This window comes from Myotis nattereri (genome assembly GCF_964212035.1).
Source record: "Myotis nattereri genome assembly, chromosome: 9".
NCBI classification, from domain to species: Eukaryota; Metazoa; Chordata; class Mammalia; order Chiroptera; family Vespertilionidae; genus Myotis; species Myotis nattereri.
This window is the reverse complement of record NC_138084.1, coordinates 32,423,006-32,445,163: the sequence shown is the minus strand read 5'-3', so window position 1 is coordinate 32,445,163 and position 22,158 is coordinate 32,423,006. Positions and strand designations below refer to the sequence as shown.

At 46.6% G+C, this 22,158-nt stretch overlaps 1 protein-coding gene across 2 annotated transcripts in view; it reads left to right on the top strand.

The window, feature by feature from the left end:
• The window catches only part of INSC (INSC spindle orientation adaptor protein), a gene marked incomplete at both ends in the record, with an annotated part of 298,722 nt that overhangs the window by 158,667 nt on the left and 117,897 nt on the right, over positions 1–22,158 (top strand). Inside the window, one exon of one of the 2 annotated variants that reach the window (XM_081098855.1) lies at positions 14,226–14,324. The exons of the other annotated variant lie outside the window; for it this stretch is intronic. Within the exon in view, the coding sequence (XP_080954981.1) occupies positions 14,226–14,324 (99 nt within the window). Of the gene's footprint in view, positions 1–14,225; positions 14,325–22,158 lie in introns of those variants that run through there. 2 annotated transcript variants of the gene reach the window in all.

The following is a 22,158-nucleotide window of genomic DNA, read 5'->3' as shown; positions in this document are numbered from 1 at the left end:
CACACACAAATAACCTAAACAACCTTATCTAATAAAGTGGACCCCTTCTACCCATTACTTTGTGCTACAGGGTGAATGATTATATACTTCCCCCAACCCTTCACCAAAATGTATATTTTGAAACCTAACACCAAAATGATGTTATTAGGAGGTGGGGCCTTTGTGAGGCAAGTAGGTTATAAGGGCAGTACCCTCACCAATGCAATTAATGCCCTTAAAAATGGGGCCAGAGAGAATTCCCTTGCTCCTTCCACTGCAGTGTGAGGTTACAGTGAGAAGACTGCTGTGAATGAGGAACTGGGCCCCCCACCAGACGCTGAACCTGCTGGTGCCTTGATATTGGACTTCCCAGCCTCCAGAACTGTGAGAAATATACTATAAGCTATCCAGTCTGTGGTATTTTGTTATTGGAGCTCAAATAGACTAAGACACTTATTTGACTTCGATGATCTATTTATGGTCAATGTTATTACATATATACACCATCTATCCCCCCCACCCATGGGGGCATACATCAATATGCCCATAACTATTTCCCCATATATCTCTAAATGGGAAGTACTCTTTAAACATAACCACAATCCCACTTAACAAAATAAATTAACAGTAATTTCTTCGTTGTTTAATATCTCACATCTAGTTATGGCTCAAATTCTTCCATTATCACATATATGTATGTGCATTGTATATATATTATATAGAATATGTTTATATGTACATGTATGTATAAAACCTAAGCTCAAAATCTTCACATTGCTGCTGGCTGATATTCTTTAAGGTTCTTCTAATTTAGCTCCCTCTCCACCTCCATCTCCCCCTCCCCCCACCCACAACTGCAATTTATTTGTTGGAGAAACTAAGTTATTTGTTCAATAGAGTTTCTCCCGTTCTGAATTTTGATGATTCCACCCCTGTGGTGAGGTTTATAACATGTTCCTTTATCTTCCACTTTTCTGTGAGTCAGATCTCTAGTGAATGAGAGGAAAGAGAAGTGGGAGATGAACTCAGAGAAGTAATGGAGGACTGTGAGGGGCATAGGAAAGAGTGGCTTTCTATCTTGTTGATATTCTATATGTGGTGAGACAGCATTCTCATACTTTGCTTTATTTTGTGAGATATTAATTCCCTTAGTTATTTGAATAAATATAAAATAGCTGATTTAGAACTTTTTGTCTACAAAGTTCAATGTCTGCTCTTTTTGTGCATATAGATCTTTCCCTGCATGTCTCATAATATTATTTTTGAAAACTGGACACTTAAAATAATCTAATATGGCAACTTTGGAAATCATATTACCTCCCTACCACCAACCCTAGGATTTATAATTGTTTTTTTGTTGTAGTTGTTGATTGTTTGCTCAGTGACTTCTCTGAAGTAAATTTTTTTTAAAATATATTTTATTGATTTTTTTTACAGAGTGGAAGGGAGAGGGATAGAGAGAGTCAGAAACATCGATGAGAGAGAAACATCGATCAGCTGCCTCCTGCACACTCCCCACTGGGTATGTGCCTGCAACCGAGGTTCATGCCCTTGACTGGAATCGAATCTGGGACTCTTGAGTCTGCAGGCTGACGCTCTATCCACTGAGCCAAACCGGTTAGGGCTGAAGTAAATTTTTTAAAGGCTTTATTCTTTGCCATGTGGCCACTGACTGGTTAGCTTAATGGTTAGGTAATGATATATGAAATATTTCCTTATTGTCTCGAATCAATGTCTTTTAATCTTTACCAAGGGGCTCCGTGTGCATGTTGGGACATACCTTCAACACTCAGACAAGTAGTTGACAACTTTGCCATAGTTTTGACTTCCTGCTTTCCGACAGCCTCAAGGTGGGTGAGAGGTGAGAGCTCTGGGCTTTCTCAGGTTCTTCCTGAGCATGCACGGAGCTTCATGATCCCCAGATTCCCAGAAATATGTTAGAGCTTTCCAAAGTTCTTCTAGATATCACATTCCCCACATTTCCTTTTAAATGTTTTTGGTTAGTCTATTATTTACTCCAAGCATTATCCCCTAGTTCAGGCATCTGTGAATTTAAGTAAGTGCTTGTTTTCAACAAATGCTCCCGAAGAAAAGGCTTTATGCACTGGGCAAGCTCCATGTCACATCAAAGAAAGACAACATTGCAGATGAGGTCTTCAAAGGAATGACCAGAGAGATCAAATAATGATAAAACTCTTGGAATAAGGCTTTGAAAGAGGTCCACCCTCATTTGCTAGATTGATGGTTTTTACCATGAAGCTGGGCTATTCGTATTCAAAGCTACCACGGAGTTGGAGAGCAGGACACCATACTAAAACAAGTGAAAATACGACAGGCCCTGTTTAGAATTGGTTAATTAGCTCCGTTGTTTAGATTGCAGGTTTGATCCTAGGGCAGACACATATAAGAATCAACCAATGAATACATAAATAAGTGGAACAGCAAGTTGATGTTTCTCTCCCTCTTTCTCTAAAATGTATATATATAAAAGCATAATATGCAAATCGATGGAATAGCAGAACAACCAGAACAACCGCTCAACCAGTCGCTATGGGGCACACTGACAATCTCTCAGTCCTTCCTCCTGGACAGCAGGCTCTGATCCCTTGATGGTGAATGGGGAACTGGGGGTAGGTGGCAATGGCTGCCGGCAGTGGGGGAAGATGGCCCTGATCACAGGCCAGGCCTAGGGACTGTACCCGCACATGAATTTCGTGCACCGGGCCTCTAGTTAATAAATAAAAGGCCACAAAGCTCACTGTTATTTCTGGCATTCAGCTGTTTCTGTTGAATAGTTGCTTCTTGAATTGCTGCAAACCTTTGACTAGTTGCTAGAGTTTTGAAAAAGTAAATTTGACAATTTTTGTTACTCCTTTCATTGTTTTTATGGAGAAGGAAATTTTTGGAGACTCTCACTTCACTATTTTCACAGACAAAACTACTTTTGCCTTCATCCATGAAGGATATTTTCACTAGATATAAGATTATGGATTGGCAGTTTTTTTCTTTTAGCATTTTAAAGATGTTGTTTTATTCTCTTCTGGTCTCGATGGTTTCTTAGTAGAAATTTGCATTCATTTGAACATTTGTTCCTCTATATATAATGCATTGTTTTTCTCTAGATGCTTTCAAATTTTTTTCTTTAAGTTTTATTTTATACTGTTTGATTAACATGTGTTTAGGTATAATTTTCTTTTTTTCTGGTTCAGATTCTCTGAGGTTGAATCTATAAATCTATGTTTTCCATGAACTTTGAGAAGTATTTAGCCATTCATTTTTATGTGCCAATATTTTCCTTTCTTTTGGGGCCTCCAGGGATAAATGTTAGGCCTTTTACTATTGTCCCACAATTTTATTCTGTTCAATTTTAAAGTTTTGTTTCTCTGTGTTTTTCAGATTATATAATTTTTAAAATTTATCTTTAAGTTTAATGATTCTTTTTTGTTATCAGCATTCTTTTATTGATCTCACTCAGTGAAATTTTTTGCTTTGGATATTATATTTAAAGACTTCTGTTTTGTTCTTTTTTTCTAGTTTTTATTTCTTTGTTAACAGATGCTATCTCTCCATTGACTTTCAGACTATTCAATATTACCTCATTGAATATGCTGTTCATGGGTTTGGGTTTGTGGAATTTAAGTTACCCTTGGACAAAGCATTAAAAGACAAGAGAGTGAGAAAAAAATTCCTCAAAAACATTGGTGCCCAAAGAGCCCCCTTTGCAGTACCTTTTGTCAGAGAAGCAGGTTTTAGTTGCCCACACCACTGCTATCACTGCAACAGTGCATCACTGACCCTTACCTGGCATTGGAACAGAGCCAGGAGGAAAGGAAAGAATAAACAATGGCGGCTCTGGGTTGAAGGGTTTCCTCTGGCCAGAAAGAGGGGGATTCTCTCAGGGTTTTTGTTGTCTGTGCCCACTGCACAGATCCATGACTGAGACCACTCTTAGGTTAAATTTAGAAGGTAAAAGAGGGAAAAGAATACCTCAGGAATCTTACTGGCATTTTTTACCACTTCTCCGCCCTCCCTGGTGCACCTGCTATTGCTTACTTAAAAAAAAAATGTTTTTATTGATTTCAGAGAGAGGGAGGGAGAGGGAGAGATGGACACATAAATGATTGAATCATTGATTGGCTGCCTCCACACACACCCTACCGGGGATTGCACCCACAACCCAGGCATGTGCCCTGACCTGGAATTTAACCATGACTTCCTGGTTCATGGGTCAATGCTCAACAACTGAGCCACACTGGCGGGGCACTTTTGCTTACTTGAAAAAGTCCTCAAGCAGATTCTTTTTGTGTTTTGTCTGGAGGTTTTAGTTGAAATCATTGTGAGGGACAGGTTGTAATCGTCTTTCTTCATCTTGGTCAGCACATTTATTGACCAAAATACAGTTAAGGTAGAAGGTAATTTTAATACTTGAAATTATATATAATAATTAGGATTCAAAGAGAATAAGTCAGGATTCAAAGAGAAATCATAATGGAAATTTAAAAATATTTACAATGAAAATACCTCACATCAGAACTTGGAGGTGAGAAAAAGTGGTAACTTTAGAAAATTATATAGCCCTATAAATGTTAAAGAAAGAAAATGGATAAAATGTAATGAGCTAAGTTTTAAATTGAATACTTAAATTGCGGTGTTTAATTTGAGAAGTTAGAAAAACAATGGAGAAAACCCAAAGAATGTGAAAAGGAGATAATAGAGATTAAAATTAGAAATTAACTATAAGATGAAGATATAACAAGGAGCAGCAATAAAGCCAAAGGTCTGTTATTTGAAAAAGCTAACAAAATTGAAAACCTCTAGTTGAGATTGATCAGAAAGAAATAAAGTGCAGACACAAATCATAAGAATAAAAAAATAGAACACATCTGTATGTACAGCAGAGATGAAATGATAATAAAAAAACACAACAACAATCTTTACACCAATAACTTTTATAATGTAGATTAAATGGAAAAATTCCTAGCAAATACAAAACTTATTAGAACTCACTTGAGTAGAAATGGGAATCCTGGATAATTTTATAACTATAATAGATTAAATCAGTTTTGTAAAATCCTATTACAATAACAACATAGACCTGTTGGATTTACAGATGAATTCTTATCTCTTATCTCCCAGAACAATGAGCCAAGGGTCTAAAAACTTTTCAAGGGCCCATGAAGTAGTTGAGTTTCCAAATTATGTTATTGACTTCAAAATACAAAGATGGTAAAACAGATACAAAACATCTGCATGTCCATTGATCTACTCCAATCCAACTCTTATTTAGTTGTATATAAATTGTTTAACGTGAAATACGGGCGCATTTTTCTCTGATGCGAAATGAAGATGTCAAAAATAAAAGTAGGGGCCCGCAGGATTTTAAAATACCCTCTCACCCTGTCCCTCCCGCTGGGTGCGATGGAGACCCTTATCCACTAGAGGGCGCACTAAGCAGGCACTTAAGCTTGCTCTGCCAGGATCCTCTCCTCCCAGTTGGTCCCAGATTCACTTCTCACTCTTCCCTCTCTCTGAGCCTTGGTTGCTGGCTTGTAAATTTGGGATAATCACGCTTCCTTCAGAGAAGTGAACCAAGGTGCCACCAAAGGCACTTAGGATTCTGGGGGCAGATGGTAGTCCTTAGTGTGGAGGTAGGCTGGGAAGTTCCATTTGTCCAATGGGCCTTGGCTGAGACACCTGGGGACTGAGAAAAGGGCAGGCAGACTTTTCTTGATTTTCCTCAAAGGACAAAGGCTGGGGCAGAGACGGAGAAATGGTGGGAGTGGGGACGCTCTAAGGGCATGAACTGGGGTCTCACATTTTGACACAGAACTGCTCTTCTTCCTGAGCCTGTCTTTCCTCACTAAGATTTATTATTTCAAAATGCTGCCTGAGCTCAGAGGCTCTCCTGGTGAGAGCTGGGGGTGGGTGAACACAAATCAGGGAGTTTTATGGAGGAGTTAGTCGAGAATTCAGTGTTAAAGAGTTGGTAGCTTTTTTTAATTTAAAAAAATTAAGTAACTTTTTAATTATAAAAATACTTGATATAAAAAATACAGGAAACACCCCCAGCAAGGAGAGCAGTGTGTTTCTTAGTTATTTTATCACCCAGAGAAATCCACCAGTAAAATTATATATATATATATATATATATATATATATATATATATATATAAAATATTAAGGTTTAATTTATTAGTATTATTTTTTAAATACTCACGTAAATACATGCTTAGAGAGAGGAAGGAAGAAAGAGAGAGAGAGAGAGAGAGAGAGAGAGAGAGAGAGAGAGAGAAGAGGCAACCTTTTGGTGCACAGGACAGGAGTCACTTTGGCTGGGCCAACAGTAATATTTTGGTGTATGATCTTTCCTTTATATGTTATGCACATATTTAAAAAAACATAAAACTATTTTGAAGCTGTCTTTTCTCAGTACACATCTTTTTATGTCATTCCATGTTCTTCTATTGCATAATTTATGCCCATTTCACATTCCATTGAATAAGGGTGTCAGTTTATTTAATCAATTCCTTATATACATGCAAATTGTTTCCAGGTACACTGCTGGCATCTGACGCTCTATCCACTAGTAGCAGTAGATGGGCCTTCCATGGTCCTAGCTGAAGCCATTTCTTCCATTTGTGCCCAGAATCCCATCCCTTTTCCAGTGCTCATGGGCTATTCTCTAGCGATTTCTTCCCTCATCCCCTCCTCCACCTCTCCAGTCTCCTTGCTCCTGCTTAAAGACACCGGGCACACTCCTGCCTTGGAGCCTCTACTTTGTTTTCTTCCTTGGAAACCTCTTCTCACAGACTACCATTTGCATAGCACATAGTGCCTTTACCTCCACTTACATGGACTGGATTAAAAAAATCCCACACAGCAGCCCAATTACAGGCTCTTTACAAGAGGCATCTAAAACATAAGGCTATACAAAGGGAAAAAGTAAACGAAGGAACAATTTACCATAAACACGGTAACCAAAATAATGGTAATGCTAAATTAATTTTGAACAAAATTGACTTTAAGGCAGAGGACCAGAGAGATATTGAAGGCTATCTTATATCAATAAAAATTTGCTGGTAGAATGTAAGAATTCTAAATATATATGCACCTGATAAGATAGCCTCAAAAAATATGAAGTATAAATCCACCATTATAGTGAGATATTTGAACACACCTCTTTTATCATCTCCGACTATGGTAATGGTCTAACAGAATGTTCTCTACTATGAGACTGTGAGTATCCCAAGGTGAGGACGACCTTGATCATGACTGTATCCCAGGTAACATGCACAGTGCCAGGCACAGGCTGGTCTTCATTATTTCCTTCCAGCAACAATGACGTCACTATGCTCTGAAGAAGCACCTTCTTTAGTTGGGAATGCTCTTACTCCTTGCAGGGTCTTAGTCGTCTGGATTGAAATCCATTCTACCCCCAGTTTTCTTAATGTGTCTTGGGCATGGATAGGTTCTGGACAATTTCCCTCTGTGAAGAGTACATGTGTCTGAGGCCAGACTTTTAAAACCATAGGTGGGTATTAATTGCAGAGAACTTAAAGTAGATCAATTTTTTTCCCCTTTCCTACAATGTCCAAGGCTGGGCATGGTTTGTATTAGAAGAATCCTTTCTGGGTAATTATCCATCCATCCTCAATAATGTATCTGGGCATTGGCATTAAGGCTTTTCAATTATTCAGATTGTCAGAATTTTCATCTCCTGGTGAAACTTTTCTGGAAGCTCCCATGGCAGCTCTGTGTGTGCTTGATAGCGTAGCTAAAGCTCTTGTCTTCGGCAGGCCCTTAGCCAAAGGCTGCAAATCTGGGAAATGATCATGGCAATTCAGTGGCTTTCTGGAGGCTTCAGTGCATCTCTAGAGAGATTTAGATGAGAGGGGGGCTGTGGGGATTGAGTGTGCAGTCTCGGCTTTTCTCCGGGTTCTGGTTATTTCCCATCTGTTCTGGCCACCCTCCCCATAGCTCTTCCATACTTCTCTGCTTTGCTCTGTGCCCCCGATCACATCACCTGGGCTCTCTGGTCTGGTTCTGCCCATGGAGGCCTGGGCTGGAGATCAGAGGGAGGGGCAGAGAATTTCTTCCAGGCTCTGATGCCGTGGTTTGGAGATTAACCCTTCAATGGTTCCATCAGAACACCAGCAAGCCCCCCCCCGCCCCCCCCCATGCCCCTCTAGACTTAGAGGTGGCAACAGCTTTCCAAGTTATCTGTTGTTGGGTAGCTCCAACCAGTTTTCATTCTCTTAACACCACCCATCAATAGCCCTTCATTAAATTGTCTTCCAAATCCTATCCGAGCGGACTTCCTTTCCTGCTGGGCCCTGCCTGGGGTACGAAATGGTGCAGAATACGCATTATGTCTGAAGAGGAGCTCTATTCTCACTTTACGGGCTCAGAGGCTTTGTGGGATACATCCGAGAGGACTCTTGGACTCCATCTCAGGTGCTATAGATCCTGCGACCCAGAGAAGGAAAGATGCTTAGGGTCACAGAGGTAAGAGAGAAGCCTCAGCTTATCCCCTGTGCTGTGCTAGTCCCAGGACATGCTGGGCCTTCTCTGGTGCTGTCTTCATTGAGGAGCTGTCAGAAGGAGGTACTTCCCATGCTTTACCTCATGTATGGTACCTTACCGCAATGTAATCCTGTAGTTATCACTACCCCTGCTGTAGAGGTCAGGAAAGGTGGGGGGCTGAGAGAGGTTATGTAGCTCGCTAACATCCCACAGCCAATGAGTGGGAGATGAGAGTCAAACCCAATTCCGTCTGAGCGTAGCCCCAGGAGTTTCTCAGGTGCACAAGAACACGGATGCGGAGGTTCACCTGGGACGGGAGGAAGGGCACCTGCTGCTGAGAGGAGGCCAGGCACTGGCTTAGATAGGATGGTGGAGGGGGCGAGGTAGAGGGTCCTTTTCTAAAGCTGGAGGCCAGGTGAATTCAGGGACAGGAGTGGGCGTAGGGCCGTGAGGGTCAAGGAAGAGACAGAACATGCTTAGTATGACAGAGCTGGTATACAGGAAAAAGGCAATGCCTGTTAGTGTAGCCATAGTTATTTTTATTATTGTTTTGTGGAGAGGCCAAAGTGGCTTCTAGAGCCAGGCCCTTGGCAGGCTTCCTTGCAGGACACCTAAAGCCATCTCCAGGCCAGCAGAGCAAGCCCCCTAGAATCCAAGTGGCCAGGCAATGTCCACTGAGTCACCCCCTCAATTCGGCACCAGGACAGTGACAGAAGTAGCATTTCCCTGGCAGGTGTCTGCTGCGGTTGTCCGGGTGTGTTTGGAAAGGTGTTGCCCCTCAGACTTTGGATAGAGGGCTCCGTCTTAGCTCAGGGTGCATGGCCGCTGCTCAGACTCCCCAGTGTCCTCAGGAGCGCGGGGCTAAGCAGGCTGGCCAGGAAGGAGTGTGACTGGCCACACAGCCGGTGCTGGCCTGGCACCTGGATGGCCTTTGATTCGTTGATAGGGAGGCAGAAGCTCTGGCTCCTCCCACCAGAGTGGTGGTCCTCAAAGTTCAGCAGGTGGCCAAATCACCTGGAAGGCTGGTTAAAACACAGCTCGCTGGCCCTAGCCGGTTTGGCTCAGTGGATAGAGCGTCAGCTTGTGGACTGAAGGGTCCTGATTTTGATTCTGGTCAAGAGCATGTATGTCAGTTGCAGGCTCAATCCCCTGCCCTGGTTGGGGCACGTGCGGGAGGCAACCAATCGTCTCTCTCTCTCTCTCTCTCTCTCTCTCTCTCTGTCTCTCCCCCTGCCTTCCACTCGCTCTAGAAATTAATGGAAAAATATCCTCAGGTGAGGATTAAAACAAAACCAAAACAAAACCGCTTGCTGGACCCTAGCGGGAGAGTTTTTGGTTCAGTAGTTCTGGGGGTTTGTATTTCCTATACCATCCCTGGTGCTGCTGGGGACCAGGGTCATTCTTGGAAAACCACGGCCCTGGGAAATGGGCATTTGCACACACTCCTTTTCGTCCTGTCTGAGGGATGGATGTAGGGCAAGACCACAGTGAAGGAATCTTGAGTTCTTATTTCTACTGACTTGCTCTGAGGCTGGATTTCTGAATTTGATCTTGTTTGTAATGAAAAGTAGCTTGTTTTAAGTAAGACAGGGAATTTGTTGTGGTTTGGGAATCTCTCTAAATTCAATGAAGAGTTGAACAGTTAGGGCAGTGATGGCGAACCTTTTGAGCTCGGCGTGTCAGCATTTTGAAAAACCCTAAGTTAACTCTGGTGCCGTGTCACATATAGAAATTTTTGGATATTTGCAACCATAGTCAAACAAAGACTTATATTTTTTATATTTATTTTATATATTTAAATGCCATTTAACAAAGAAAAATCAACCAAAAAATGAGTTCGCGTGTCACTGACACGCGTGTCATAGGTTCGCCATCACTGAGTTAGGGCTCGGTTAGGGCAGAGCAGGCCTGGTGCCCTCAGTGTCTGGAATTCACATCTGGCTGTCCAGGGCATTCCAGTCAGGTGATTTGGCTGCTACTAACCTCTGGTCCTGCTTATTCCAAATGTGGATGAGAGGTGATCTGATTGGCCCACAATGGGCAGGACCTTCCAGCCCCGCCCTTACTTAGCCAATAAGCTACAGCAAGTGAGTGGAGAGGATGCAGCTTTGTGATGGAGAGGACTCCAGGGAGGATCCGGAAAACAGGCGGGGCTGCCCCAGTCCCTACCCCTTGAACAGAGCAGCTGTGAACCCACAAGGAGCTTATTAGGATGACCGTGACAAAGATTCTTCCCCTCACTGGGCCTCAGTTTCTCTACCTGTAGATGAGGGCTTGAGGTTAGCAGTGGCTCTCAACCTGTGGGTCGCGACCCCTATGGCGGTCAAAGGACCCTTTCACAGGGGTCGCCTAAGACCATCCTGCATATCAGATATTTACATTACGATTCATAACAGTAGCAACATTACAGTTATGAAGTTGCAATGAAAATAATTTTATGGTTGGGTCACAACATGAGGAACTGTATTTAAAGGGCCAGAAGGCTGAGAACCACTGGGTTAGAGCCTCATCACTGGATCATTGTTCCTTTCTCAAAACAGGCCTGCATCGTAACAGCTTGGGATGCTTGAAAATAGAGGCCCATGTGCTCCACGCTGTGCTGCTAAATGGTCCACGACAGGAATTCCAAAACAAAGCAAAACAAAACAAAATGCCCTGCTTTGTAGTGTTTGCCCAATTTCCAGGGTGTACACAAATACTCTCACTATGGCCAGCTTCACTAGTCAAGTGGAGTCACTGAATAAGGAGCTGGGAAGAGAGCTGCACCAGGCCCCAGCTCATCACCCGCCTGTGGACTCAGAACCTCGGGGCAGGGGGGCTGGGTATCTGCATTTCACCCCCAGGTGATCCTGGTGGAGAATATAATTTTAAAACCCTGTTACCCAGAGATCTCTGAGGGCTTTTCCAGTCCTTACATTGCCTCATTCTAAAGATACTGAGAGTTCTCACATTGGCTCTGGGGGCTGGGGAACATTTTCTCTTTTGAGAGCAATGCATGGGAAGGCCTGGAGAGATTGATGGGCCCCAGTGAGTCAATGGTGCATCTGCTCCAGCCTGTCCGGTACCCTGGGGCCAGATCTACCTCCGCCGGGCCCCCGTGTGTTTCCTGTCTCACCATTGCTCCTGGAAGCAGGGCAGCAGCATCTCAATGTGCAGGTCTCAGCCGTGCAGGAGGGGACTGCCGGACCCAGGGTTGCAGCTGTGGGCACTGGGATCCTGGTCCATCTCTCAACTCTCTGGGTGGGCTGGCCTTTCAGCTGCCATCATCATAAACTTCTGATCTGATATCACCATCCCCAGATCAGAGAGCCTGTCCGGTCATCAGGTATTTTTGTGCAGGTTTCTCATCTTGATGACCTTTTCTGAGCAGGTGGGGACAGAGTGGACACCATCTCTTACTTGACTTGAGATGTGCTGAGTCAGAGAGAGCCGTCACAGAGCCCACGGGAGACCCACCGACACACAGCAGGGCTGAGGCAGAAGCTGGGAAGCTGGTCAGGGAGGGGAAAGTACAAACTACTGACAGGAGTGTAAATTCTTTCTTTAGGGACCTTTCAGAAGAAACCATTTAGTTTTGGGCTGGAATAATCTCTGACTTCCTCTTATGCTCTAAAGTAGTGACCCCCACAGACCAGTAGCATCTGCACCACCTGGGAACTTCTTAGAAATGCAAATTCTCAGACTCAGAATGTCCCCTCTCTTAAAGCCATTGCCTGACAACAGGATTCCAGGTCCATTTGTTGTTGGGCCAAACCCTTTTTCAGCCCAAATGCCCCACAGGCCTGCCATGCTGAGCTGTCCTTAGGCCACAGAGTGGATGGGCTGTGACAGCAGAAGTGATGGGGGGTTCTGGGATGGGGATGGGGGTGGGAAACCACGAGAGACAAAAGTGATTGCTCTGGGTAGCACAGGTCTTTCCAGGCGCTCTCTAGTGGGGACGCTTGTGAGGAGGCCCAGGGCCATCACAGCCTCTGCTCGGAGATGTCGTGCTTAGGGTGGCAGCTTCAAGCAGTGGACAGGTCCTGGACTGCTAGCTCCTCTCCTCTCCTCCTCTGCAGCTCTCTTAGTGTTCCTGGCTCTGGATTTTGCTGCTTGTCCTCCATCATGGCCCTGCCCCATCTTCCCAGCCACTCTGCCTCCCATCAGAGTCTTGCCATCTCTGCCTTATGGCTCCGGCTCCCTTGAGCAGCACATGTTCTGTACTACTAGAAGTTTGGGCTTTCATGCTGTGCTTTATTCTATAGCCCTGTCCAGCCTCATCTGGTCCTGGAGGCCAGAACCCTCCTTGGCCAGCTCCTGGACAGTGCCCAGAGTCTCTGAGGAACCCCCTACATCAAGCATGTCAAACTCAAAGGCTTACACAGGCCAAATAAACAAGGTTTAAGTTTATGTGGGCCACAAAAAAGCAAAAGCTTCAATTTTCATAGAAACATAGGTTTATTTCAATAGAGACATGCTGAATACAAAGGGCTGAAATAAAGAAGTAATCATTAACATAAAAGAATAAAACATTTTAATAAAAATTAATATTTTTTTCTTTACATTAACTTACCAGACACTGAATAACTACACAAATTAATAAGCGTAATGCAAATAAACCTATTTTTCTTGTTCTCTGAAAGCGAAATATTTTCTCTTGCGCACACCAAACAAGTCAGTCCAAGACTAATGACGTGGCAATCGGCTGCTAAATATTCCCTGCTAGTATTAGTGGAGAGAAATGGTGTACCTGCACGTGAGGCATGTAAGGGAAATGAATGCAACATGATTATAGTAATCAGTTATTAGTGAATGTTATAGTTAGTTATTAATAACTAGAGGCTCGGTGCATGATTGGTGCATGGGGGTGGGGAGTCCCTCAGCCCGGCTGGCACCCTTTCGCAGTGCGGGACCACTGGCTCCTAACTGCTCACCTCACTGCCTACCTGATCGCCCCTAACCACTCTGCCTGCCTGCCTGATCACCCTTAACCACTTGCCTGCCTGCCTGATCGCCCCTAACTGCTCACCTGTCTGCCTGATCACCCCTAACCACCTCTGTCTCGGCCTCTGCTGCTGTGGCTTCATCCAGAAGGACGTTCAACTGTCCAGTCTAATTAGCATATTACACTTTTATTATTATAGATGCCTGATGCAAGTTAACCTAGCCTCTTCATGCATCAGTTTCCTGATGTGTAAATTGAAGTTACTACCAGAACCTAGTGTTGTGAGGATTAAGGAAGCTGCTATTTGTACTTACTACCTTGCAAGAACTATTCGTGGTTATAGTGCTTATTATCGTTCTGTGTATGGATGTGTCTGGGCAAGAATTTCTGAGTTTGTAAATGTCTTGTGTGTGTATGTATGTGTGTGTATGTGTGTATCTGTGTTTATATGACCAGGCAGGCCTCCTGTCTCTGGGTGGAGTTTGTTGTTGGCCGAAGCCTGGATTCCATGAGCCAGCCAGGGCTGGCGCCAGGGATGGAATTTCCATTAAGAATTAAGCAGGACAGCACCATGAAGCCAGGCGGGCCGAGGGGAGGGGAAGGAGGGGGAGGGTGCTCCAACTCTGAGCTTCCCCCAGCAGCCTCAGTTTGGACTGTCTCAGAGAAGGCCTCTGCTACCTTTGCTTTGAGTTTCAGGCCTTGCTGGGGCCATGGCCCAGAAGGATGGGCAAGGAGAGAGGAGTTGCTCTCATGGGCCTTGGTAGGGAAACCTGGAGTTGCTGTGGCCAAGACTGGAGCCATGAGGCGGCCTCCCGAGAATGGAGAGGCGGCCGGCGAGGAGGGTATAGGCAGCTGGGGCCTATGGGGCCAACAGGAGACAAGGAGGCTGGGCTGTGCAGTACGTATCTGGGAAAGTGGATGTGTGTGTGTCTGTGTGCACGCGCATGTTGTGGGATGCAGGTGGGGAGCATTCATATCAAAGGTCCTAAGGCAGCAGTTCTCAACCTGTGGGTCGCGACCCCTTTTGGGGTCCAAAGACCCTTTCACAGGGTCGCCTAAGACCATCAGAAAACACATATCTAATTACATATTGTTTTTGTGATTAATCACTGTGCTTTAATTATGTTCAATTTGTAACAATGAACATACATCCTGCATATCAGATATTTACATTACGATTCCTAATAGTAGCAAAATTACAGTTATGAAGTAGCAACGAAAATAATTTTGTGGTTGGGGGTCACCACAACATGAGGAACTGTATTAAAGGGTCATGGCATTAGGAAGGCTGAGAACCACTGTCCTGAGGGAACATCTAGAAAATCAAGTCTGTTTCTCTCTTGCCCTGAAACCCAGGCACAGAATTTGGTCCTGGAAATAAAAGATCTCTTAGGCTTTTTTTTGTTAATATTTATCCTGTTTATGATCTAAACCTCGTTCCATTTCTAGCACACTAAAAATATCTTAGCTTTCTAGATAATTTTACATTCCTGATCTCATCTTATACTTTCAACAATCCATGAGCTATTATGATCACCAATGTAGATGGGAAAAGTGAGCTTCAGAGAGGTTAAATGACTTGTCCAAGGACATACAGCTAGAAAGTAGTAGAGGCAGGATGCAAAGTCAGGACTCTTTGAGGACAAAGCCCAGACTACTTTTATTACACTACCTGACCTACCAGAAATGGACTCAGAGAAAAGATTTTGCAAACTCCAGTGTTTATGCCCAGCCATGTGCGTGGCTGGGGTCCAAACTCTGTCCCAGGCTCTGAGACAGCCTTTGTGGAGACAGGAGCTGAAGCTACTCTCAGGGAACTTGGGTGGGGTAGTGTAGAATCAGGCTGTCCGCAAATGGATGGAGGCCAGGGTCGAAGCTGGCTTGTCCCGGCGGAAAATGACTTGGGAACCCACAGAGCTTGGGGTCCCCAGAGCTGAGGCTGTTGAGTTAATATCAGGAGCTGTAATGTGTCCAGGGCAGGAATCAATGGTCATTGTTAGCCAGGGCCTGAAGAGAACAGAAGACTGAGATGGGACCTTGCAGCGGTCATTGTGTTATGGAGATGGAGCCAGCCTCCCCCTCCCTGGACACATAGTGGGGACACATGGACATAGTGAGTGATTTAGGTTAGCTGCCAAGGAGAACTTCCTGCCAATGAGAGGGCTCAGATTTGGGAAGAAGGCCCAAGGGAGGCTAGGGGCTGCCTCTCCTTGGTTGTGCCTAAAGGTGGGTAGAGACCACCCCCACCCCCAGCATCCTCTTACCCCAATTCTTGGCAGGGTGGAGGGAGTTGGATGGGGTGACCTTGAAGCTTCCTTCCAGTTCAAGAATGCAACATTCCTGAGCTTTTGGGTAGGACTCAGCCCTTTCTCTGGACTTAGCCATCGGATACCAGAAGTCTGGAGGGGAAGTTTGATGAGCCCCAAGTTAGAAGGAGTCTCTGTCGTTTTTTGGCAGGTCTGTGATCTGGCGGCTGGTGATCTTATGTGGGACTCAGATTCCACAGGGAAGCACCTGTGGTGAATAAACCAAGTTGCATTCCAGGCAGTGGGGCCTGCTCAAAGTTTGGCAGCTCCTCTGGGGAGCCTGTGAACCGCACCCACACCCCTCCCCTCCTTATTTTGTTTCAGCTCCAAGGGAAACAATCAGGGCGCATTCCCTTCCTTCTCCAGATGTTGGCATGAGGGGCGCATGTGGGCACCCCCGCCTGGCGGGCTCTGAGGCTCCGGGGCGCTTCCCCGCGGTGACTCCCGCCCAGCCCGGGTGAGCCAGGTCTCTAATTAGACGTGACCGCGTCCCCATTCCAGCGCTCCCCATCAAGGGCCTGGAGCTACGTTTCCACTGCCCTGGGCACCAAAATAGCCGCACAGCAGAGGGGCTGGGGCTCCAGGCGGCAGGAGGCTGCCGCGGGATGGAGGCTTGGCAGGGAGCGCGCTGTTGCTGAAGGTCCTGCAGCGGCCGGGGAGGTGGCGGGGCGGGCGGGGGCGCGGGGCAGCGGGCGGCCCGGGGGCTGGGCCGGCCCAGCGCAGCCACTTGCAAGCGGCCTCTGGAGCCCCAGCTGCGCGCCGCCACCGCTGGCCACTGTGCGCACCGCTCTGGCCCGCCAACTTCCCAGGAGTAAGTAGACACACTGCTGGCTGGATTCAGGGGCCGGCGCTGGACCCGCCAGCAGAGTCGGGGACAGAGCATGTTTGCGACTATTTGGACAGTAGGTCTAAGTGTGTCAGCGTGAGTGCCAATGGGCAGGAGTGTGTGTGAGCCAGTGTGCTAGCATGTGGAACTTTCTAGCCTTGTCCCACAGTGTGAGTGTGGGTGGCAGAGTTGTCAGTGTGTGGGGGGACTGGCATGGAGGGGACTGGAGTATGCCCGCAGGTGGCATGTGTCTGTGGCGGCAGCCCTGTGTGGGCCATGTCCGTTGCCCTGGAAGTGCTCTCAGGTGTGTGGGAGGAAGGCTCCCTGCAGACTGAGCCAGTGCAGTGTAGATGGAGAGGTGTGTGTGTGTGTGTGTGTGTGTGTGTGTGTGTGTGCCGGGGCTGGCAGGAGCTGGGGGTAAGGAGTGTTATCTGAACTCAGACTTTCTAGGGCGACCTGACTTGTCCCTACCCAGGGTGTCTTTTCTGTGGGTCATCTGGCTTTGGTTTCTCAGGACTGAGCAGGGCAAGAGCTCAGAGCCTTCACCCAGCACTACAGTGACCTTAGCTGGCTGGCCGGGGTGGGGAGACAGCTTGGGGGGACCCCACTGTTACACCAGAAGAGGCAGGAGGAAATGGAGAGGGGCTGAGCAGACCCAGTCATGCCCACCCGCACACACTCACAGGGCACCCACACCCACACGCACAGCTGCTCCTGTGTACAGACAGGCCTGCCCAAACACTGCCGTCTGCATTTCCTCCCAGGACATCCATGCAAACATTCACGCACTTCCAATGTGTACAACTGCAGGCAAGGACAGATAGGCCACAGGCACCCACATGTGTAAAACATGCATATACGAACCCGTGGTTAGACCCCCTCTCAGCCTGCAGCCCCCCTTTCAGGCCCCCATTAGCCTCTATATGGCACTTTGGGCAACGCGCTCAAGAAACTGGCCTTGGAAGGGAATATCTTAAGTCGGGGCTTTGGCTGGGGATCAGGGCAGAGGGTGAGTGCCTTTGGGGTGTCTCATTTGACCTGGAACAGAGGCTGCTGTGGAGCCTGGGGTCTTAGGGTCTGGGTTTTAGAAGTAGCTTTGCTGCCTTCCAAGTGAAAAGGCCAGTCTTGCAGGGCTGGGGTGGAGCTCACACCTGTAATTTGCTCCAGGCTCTGGTTTATACTCTGGGTCCCGCTGCAGCAGACAAGCAGTGTGGTCCTTCTGTGTGTGGGCTGGGGCCTGAGCAGCCCGGTGCCAGGGAGGAGCAGTGAGTTGAGCTGGGCTGATTCCTTCTCTTCTTTGGTTTCAATCAACACTATTTTGGTTCTCCCATCTGCAGGTGAGGATGGACGAGCTGGCCTTTGCTTTGCTCCTCTCTCCTCTCTCTCCTGTTCCTTTACAGAATTTGTTCTCCTCGACCTCCTTTCCCTGGGGACTCCTGGGGACACACGAAACAATGCTCAGAAGAGTAGGTGCCCTCAGCTATCAGCTGGTTGTTGTTGTTGTCATTATTATTGCTTCTAGACCTCTCCATCCTGGCCATTCCCGATGGACAGGCTTCAGTGAGGCGGCCAGACTGTGTTCCTTCAGTTGGGAAGTTAGAAGATGACATTGGCTTTCTCTTCCTTAGTGTTTATGGTTTGGTTGGAGGAATGCCTGAGCTCTCCCTCCATCAACTTCCCTTGTGCAGGGGAGCAGATGGGCGTCAGCCATTTCCTGAGGGGTTGCTGGGATCTACCTGCACCTGGCCTGGTCCCTGCCTGACCTTGGGGATGGTTGAACAGGCATGCTGTGCTTTGCCTGGTAGCCTTCTTGCAGAGTAAAGATGGGGGTGAGGGGTGGGAGGCAGAATTCCCTAGCTCTCTCCTTTGTGGGGGTCCCCAACAACTTGAAGACTCCAGAAAGGCTCTGGAAAACTGGAGGAGTCATGGTGACTCAGTCTCAGGGGTTTCCCCCATTCTTTATTTCAGAGCAACAATAGGAATCAGAGAGCATCAAGGACAACCCCACTAAGTTATCGTAGTTCCAGTTTAAAGAAGAGAAATCAGACAACAGAGTAACAATAATAATAACCTCCACCATTTGTTGAACCTTTAATATATGCTTTATTTCATTTACTTTTCATAACAACTTTGTTAGGTCAGTAGTCCTCTACCCCCCTTTTTTTCCCGACAAGGAAATTAAGGCTTAGAAAGCTCAAGGAATTTCTACAGGTTTGTGGGACTCCTAGGCTGTTGATATAATGTGTGTATTTCCCTTTTTACTCTGGCTGCTAGGAAGCTCTTTGTCTATCATATTGCTCCATTCTAGTAACTGTTATTTCAAATCTTGGCTTTGACTTTTAATTTCTGCTTAAACAACTTTATAGTATTCACATTTTTAACTGTAAACTCCCACATCTTTTGTAGAGAGAGATTAGAATAAGTGAATGAACAACCAGCAATTGAGCATTCTCTTGGTCTCTGAGGATGGGAACCATATTGCATGGATTTTTTTTTTTTTTGGAACATCCCCAATTTCAAATATTTTATCTGGTTTACAAACCATATGTCTCAGTTGTGGCTTCGGTATCTTTGGACTCGGCTTCGTGACCATGTCTTAGAGCTTTTCTTTCTAGCGGCTCTGAGAGATAAAGCCCATCTCTGTGCTGGCCCAGACAATGGGGATTGTTGGGAATGAACTGGGCCATTGATAAATGCCCCTACTCTGCGTGCTTCAGCTGCCAGCTCTTTCCTGACTCAAAAGCATGAGTGTGTGGGTTCCTGAAGGAGTTTGACCCCTGCCCCAAGCCTGGCCCTGGCCCCATCACCACCCCTTCCTCATGTGACCTCGCCTAGGCCCAGGGCTCTGCTGGGAGGTCTGTGTCTCTTGGACATCAGCTCTGCCTCCCGCTGGGCCACGCAGTGTCTGAGCAGGGATGGCCCTTCTGGAACCGAAGCTTCTTAGGACAAGGAGTGTGGGCTTTTCTGCCCCCTTCCCTGGATCTGGGAGGCCATTGACTCGTGCTCACTTCTTTCTCCTTCCTCATGAGGGGTCTCAAGTCTCCCAAGTGGTTCTAACCACATTGGGAATTGGGGGAAACTTTTAACTAATTCACTCCAAGACTGATTCTCTTACCCTACCCAAGGCTAGTAATGTTGGGAAAGGGGAGCAGTGGGGGGGGGGGGCAATGTTTAGCACTAAAGAATCCTTAAAAGGACCCTGATGGTGGGATTTTAGGCATCGTGTTGAGATTCTGCTTCTTAGTTAGCAAGAGGTCACTCCACACTGGTGGCTGTTGCTTACAATCAAGACTAATCCTTCCAAAAGCTACCAAGTGGGACAGAGGACTCTTTGGCCTGAGGCTCTGGGGAATGCCTGGCACTGGGTGATATGCTGGTGGGTTAGTGTGGGCAAGCTGTTTGTTCCTTCTCAGACAAACGTCATCTCAGAAAGGGAAGACGAAGACTTGACTGCATCTCTGCGGAGGACCCTGGTTGTTCCCTGGACTTTAATCTTAGTCGAGTAAAAACAGGCGTGCAATCCAGTAAGATCGTATTGGGTGGGACGGTCAGGAACTTTGGTGGGGAAGCCTCACTCATGGTTATTCATGCTTATTTAGTGTTGGTTAAGGCCAACCTTTCTGATAGGTCATTTGCACCTGACACTTTAGGAAACCTCTGATGAGCCCTGTGGGACAGGTGCTGCTTGTAAAGACAGGGAAACTGAAGCACATGGGGTTAGATGATTTGCTCAGGGTCAGAGCCAGGCCTGAATGTCCGCTGATCACTCCCCCAGTACAAAGGCCTTAAAAGCAGGGGAATCCGCTTCCTGCGGCCACCTGGAGAAGTTCTAAGGGCCTGGCTTCTCTGACCCAGGACCTGAAGGTCATCAGCATCATTGGTCTTTCCAGCCTGAACCGGAGACTGCTGGTCTGTGGGAAGCAGGGATGGAGTGGGGAAGGCCTCCTGGGCTGGTAGGGATTCCCCCCTCCCCCACCCCTCCCCCACCCCTCCCCCACCCCTCCCCCACCCCTCCCCCACCATGGGGTGGGCAACACTGGGCTTCTGGGGCTTCACTTCTCCCCCGCCCCCGGCCCCCGGCCCCGCCCACCCCCCCACACCCGGGGAAATCTCTGTCCTGGGAATGGAGCCTTTGCCCAGATTCCTTGATGCAGCCAGCCAGGCTTCCCCTCACCCAGCTCCAGGGTCCCCTCAGTGCCAAGCCCTGGGGGAGTCCTAGATCCTCTGAAGAACATCTCTGGGCAAACCAGACTCCGTTTGGCGTGATGCAGTGTCTGTGAGCGTCAGCAGTTTGGCTGGCTAATTGTGTATAGTGTTCACTTTCTGCTGGAGAAATGGAGGTTTTGTCTTACAACCCAAATATCCTGGGTTTGGAAACCATGCGAAATGAAGCCTGTGGTCTGGGGGTGTGGGCCGCCTCGAGGGCCTGTGTGTGGTGCTGGTTTAAAAGAGACTGTTGAGGATGATTGACTCAGGCCTCTCACATTCTCTGATGGAGGGTCAGAGGTGGGCCTCCATATGGCAGTGTGCAGAGAAAAGGGCATGAGCTTTGCAGTCAGACGGATTGGATTTGGAGCCTCAGTTTCCTTGTCTGTAAAATGGGGTTCCTTACAATGCAATGGTGATGGTAGAAACAGTAAGTTCATTTGAAGCCTTGAGTCTGACATAGACTAGGCCAGTGATGGCAAACCTATGACACGCTGCAAACTCATTTTTTGGGTTGATTTTTCTTTGTTAAATGGCATTTAAATATATAAAATAAATATTAAAAATATAAGTCTTTGCTTTACTATGCTTGAAAATATTAAAAAATTTCTATATGTGACACGGCACCAGAGTTAAGTTAGGGTTTTTCAAAATGCTGACATGCTGAGCTCAAAAGGTTCGCCATCACTGGCTAGGCAAACCACAAATGGCATCTCCTTCCTTCTTTTCTCACCCACCTGCCTTCTGGGAAAGAACTGCTAGGCAAGAGATCTGGATTTCAGCTATAGCTCAGCTCTGGGTACACTGTTACCTTATCCTCTCTGAACCTCACTTTCCTTGTGTGTAAAATAAGGGAAGAACTAATTTCCCTCACTCATCTGTATCTTTTGAAGATAATGAAAGAGACTGAAGTCAGGGCTTCCTCCATTGGAGGATCCAGAAAGTTCAGACACTGGTATTCATGCTGCAAATGTTAATTGAGCCCCTGTGTTGTGCCAGGACCTGTGCAAAGCACTGGGCTACCGGTGAGTGGATAATCAGACCATGTGACAAGACAGGCTTGTAAACAAAGAGTGGCAGGCCTGTCTGTGGGACATGACTGTGGCAGGTCCTGGAGGTGTTGGGGTATCAGAAGAGGTGGTGTCATCTCCAACTGAGTAATCAGAGAGGCCTTCCTAGAGGTGAAAAGTCTTGGTCTGGATCTTGAAACATAATAAGAAGTTGCCAGGAAGATAAGAGAAGGTCATTCTAGGCCGAGAGGCCAGCATATGCTAAGGTACAGAAGTGTTGCCTAGTGTGATAAGCTGGGGAATTGTAAACAGTTAGCATGAATGGAGCTTGTAGTGTGTGTGGTCAGTGGTGATGAGAAATGAGATGAAAGTTGCTACAAAGGG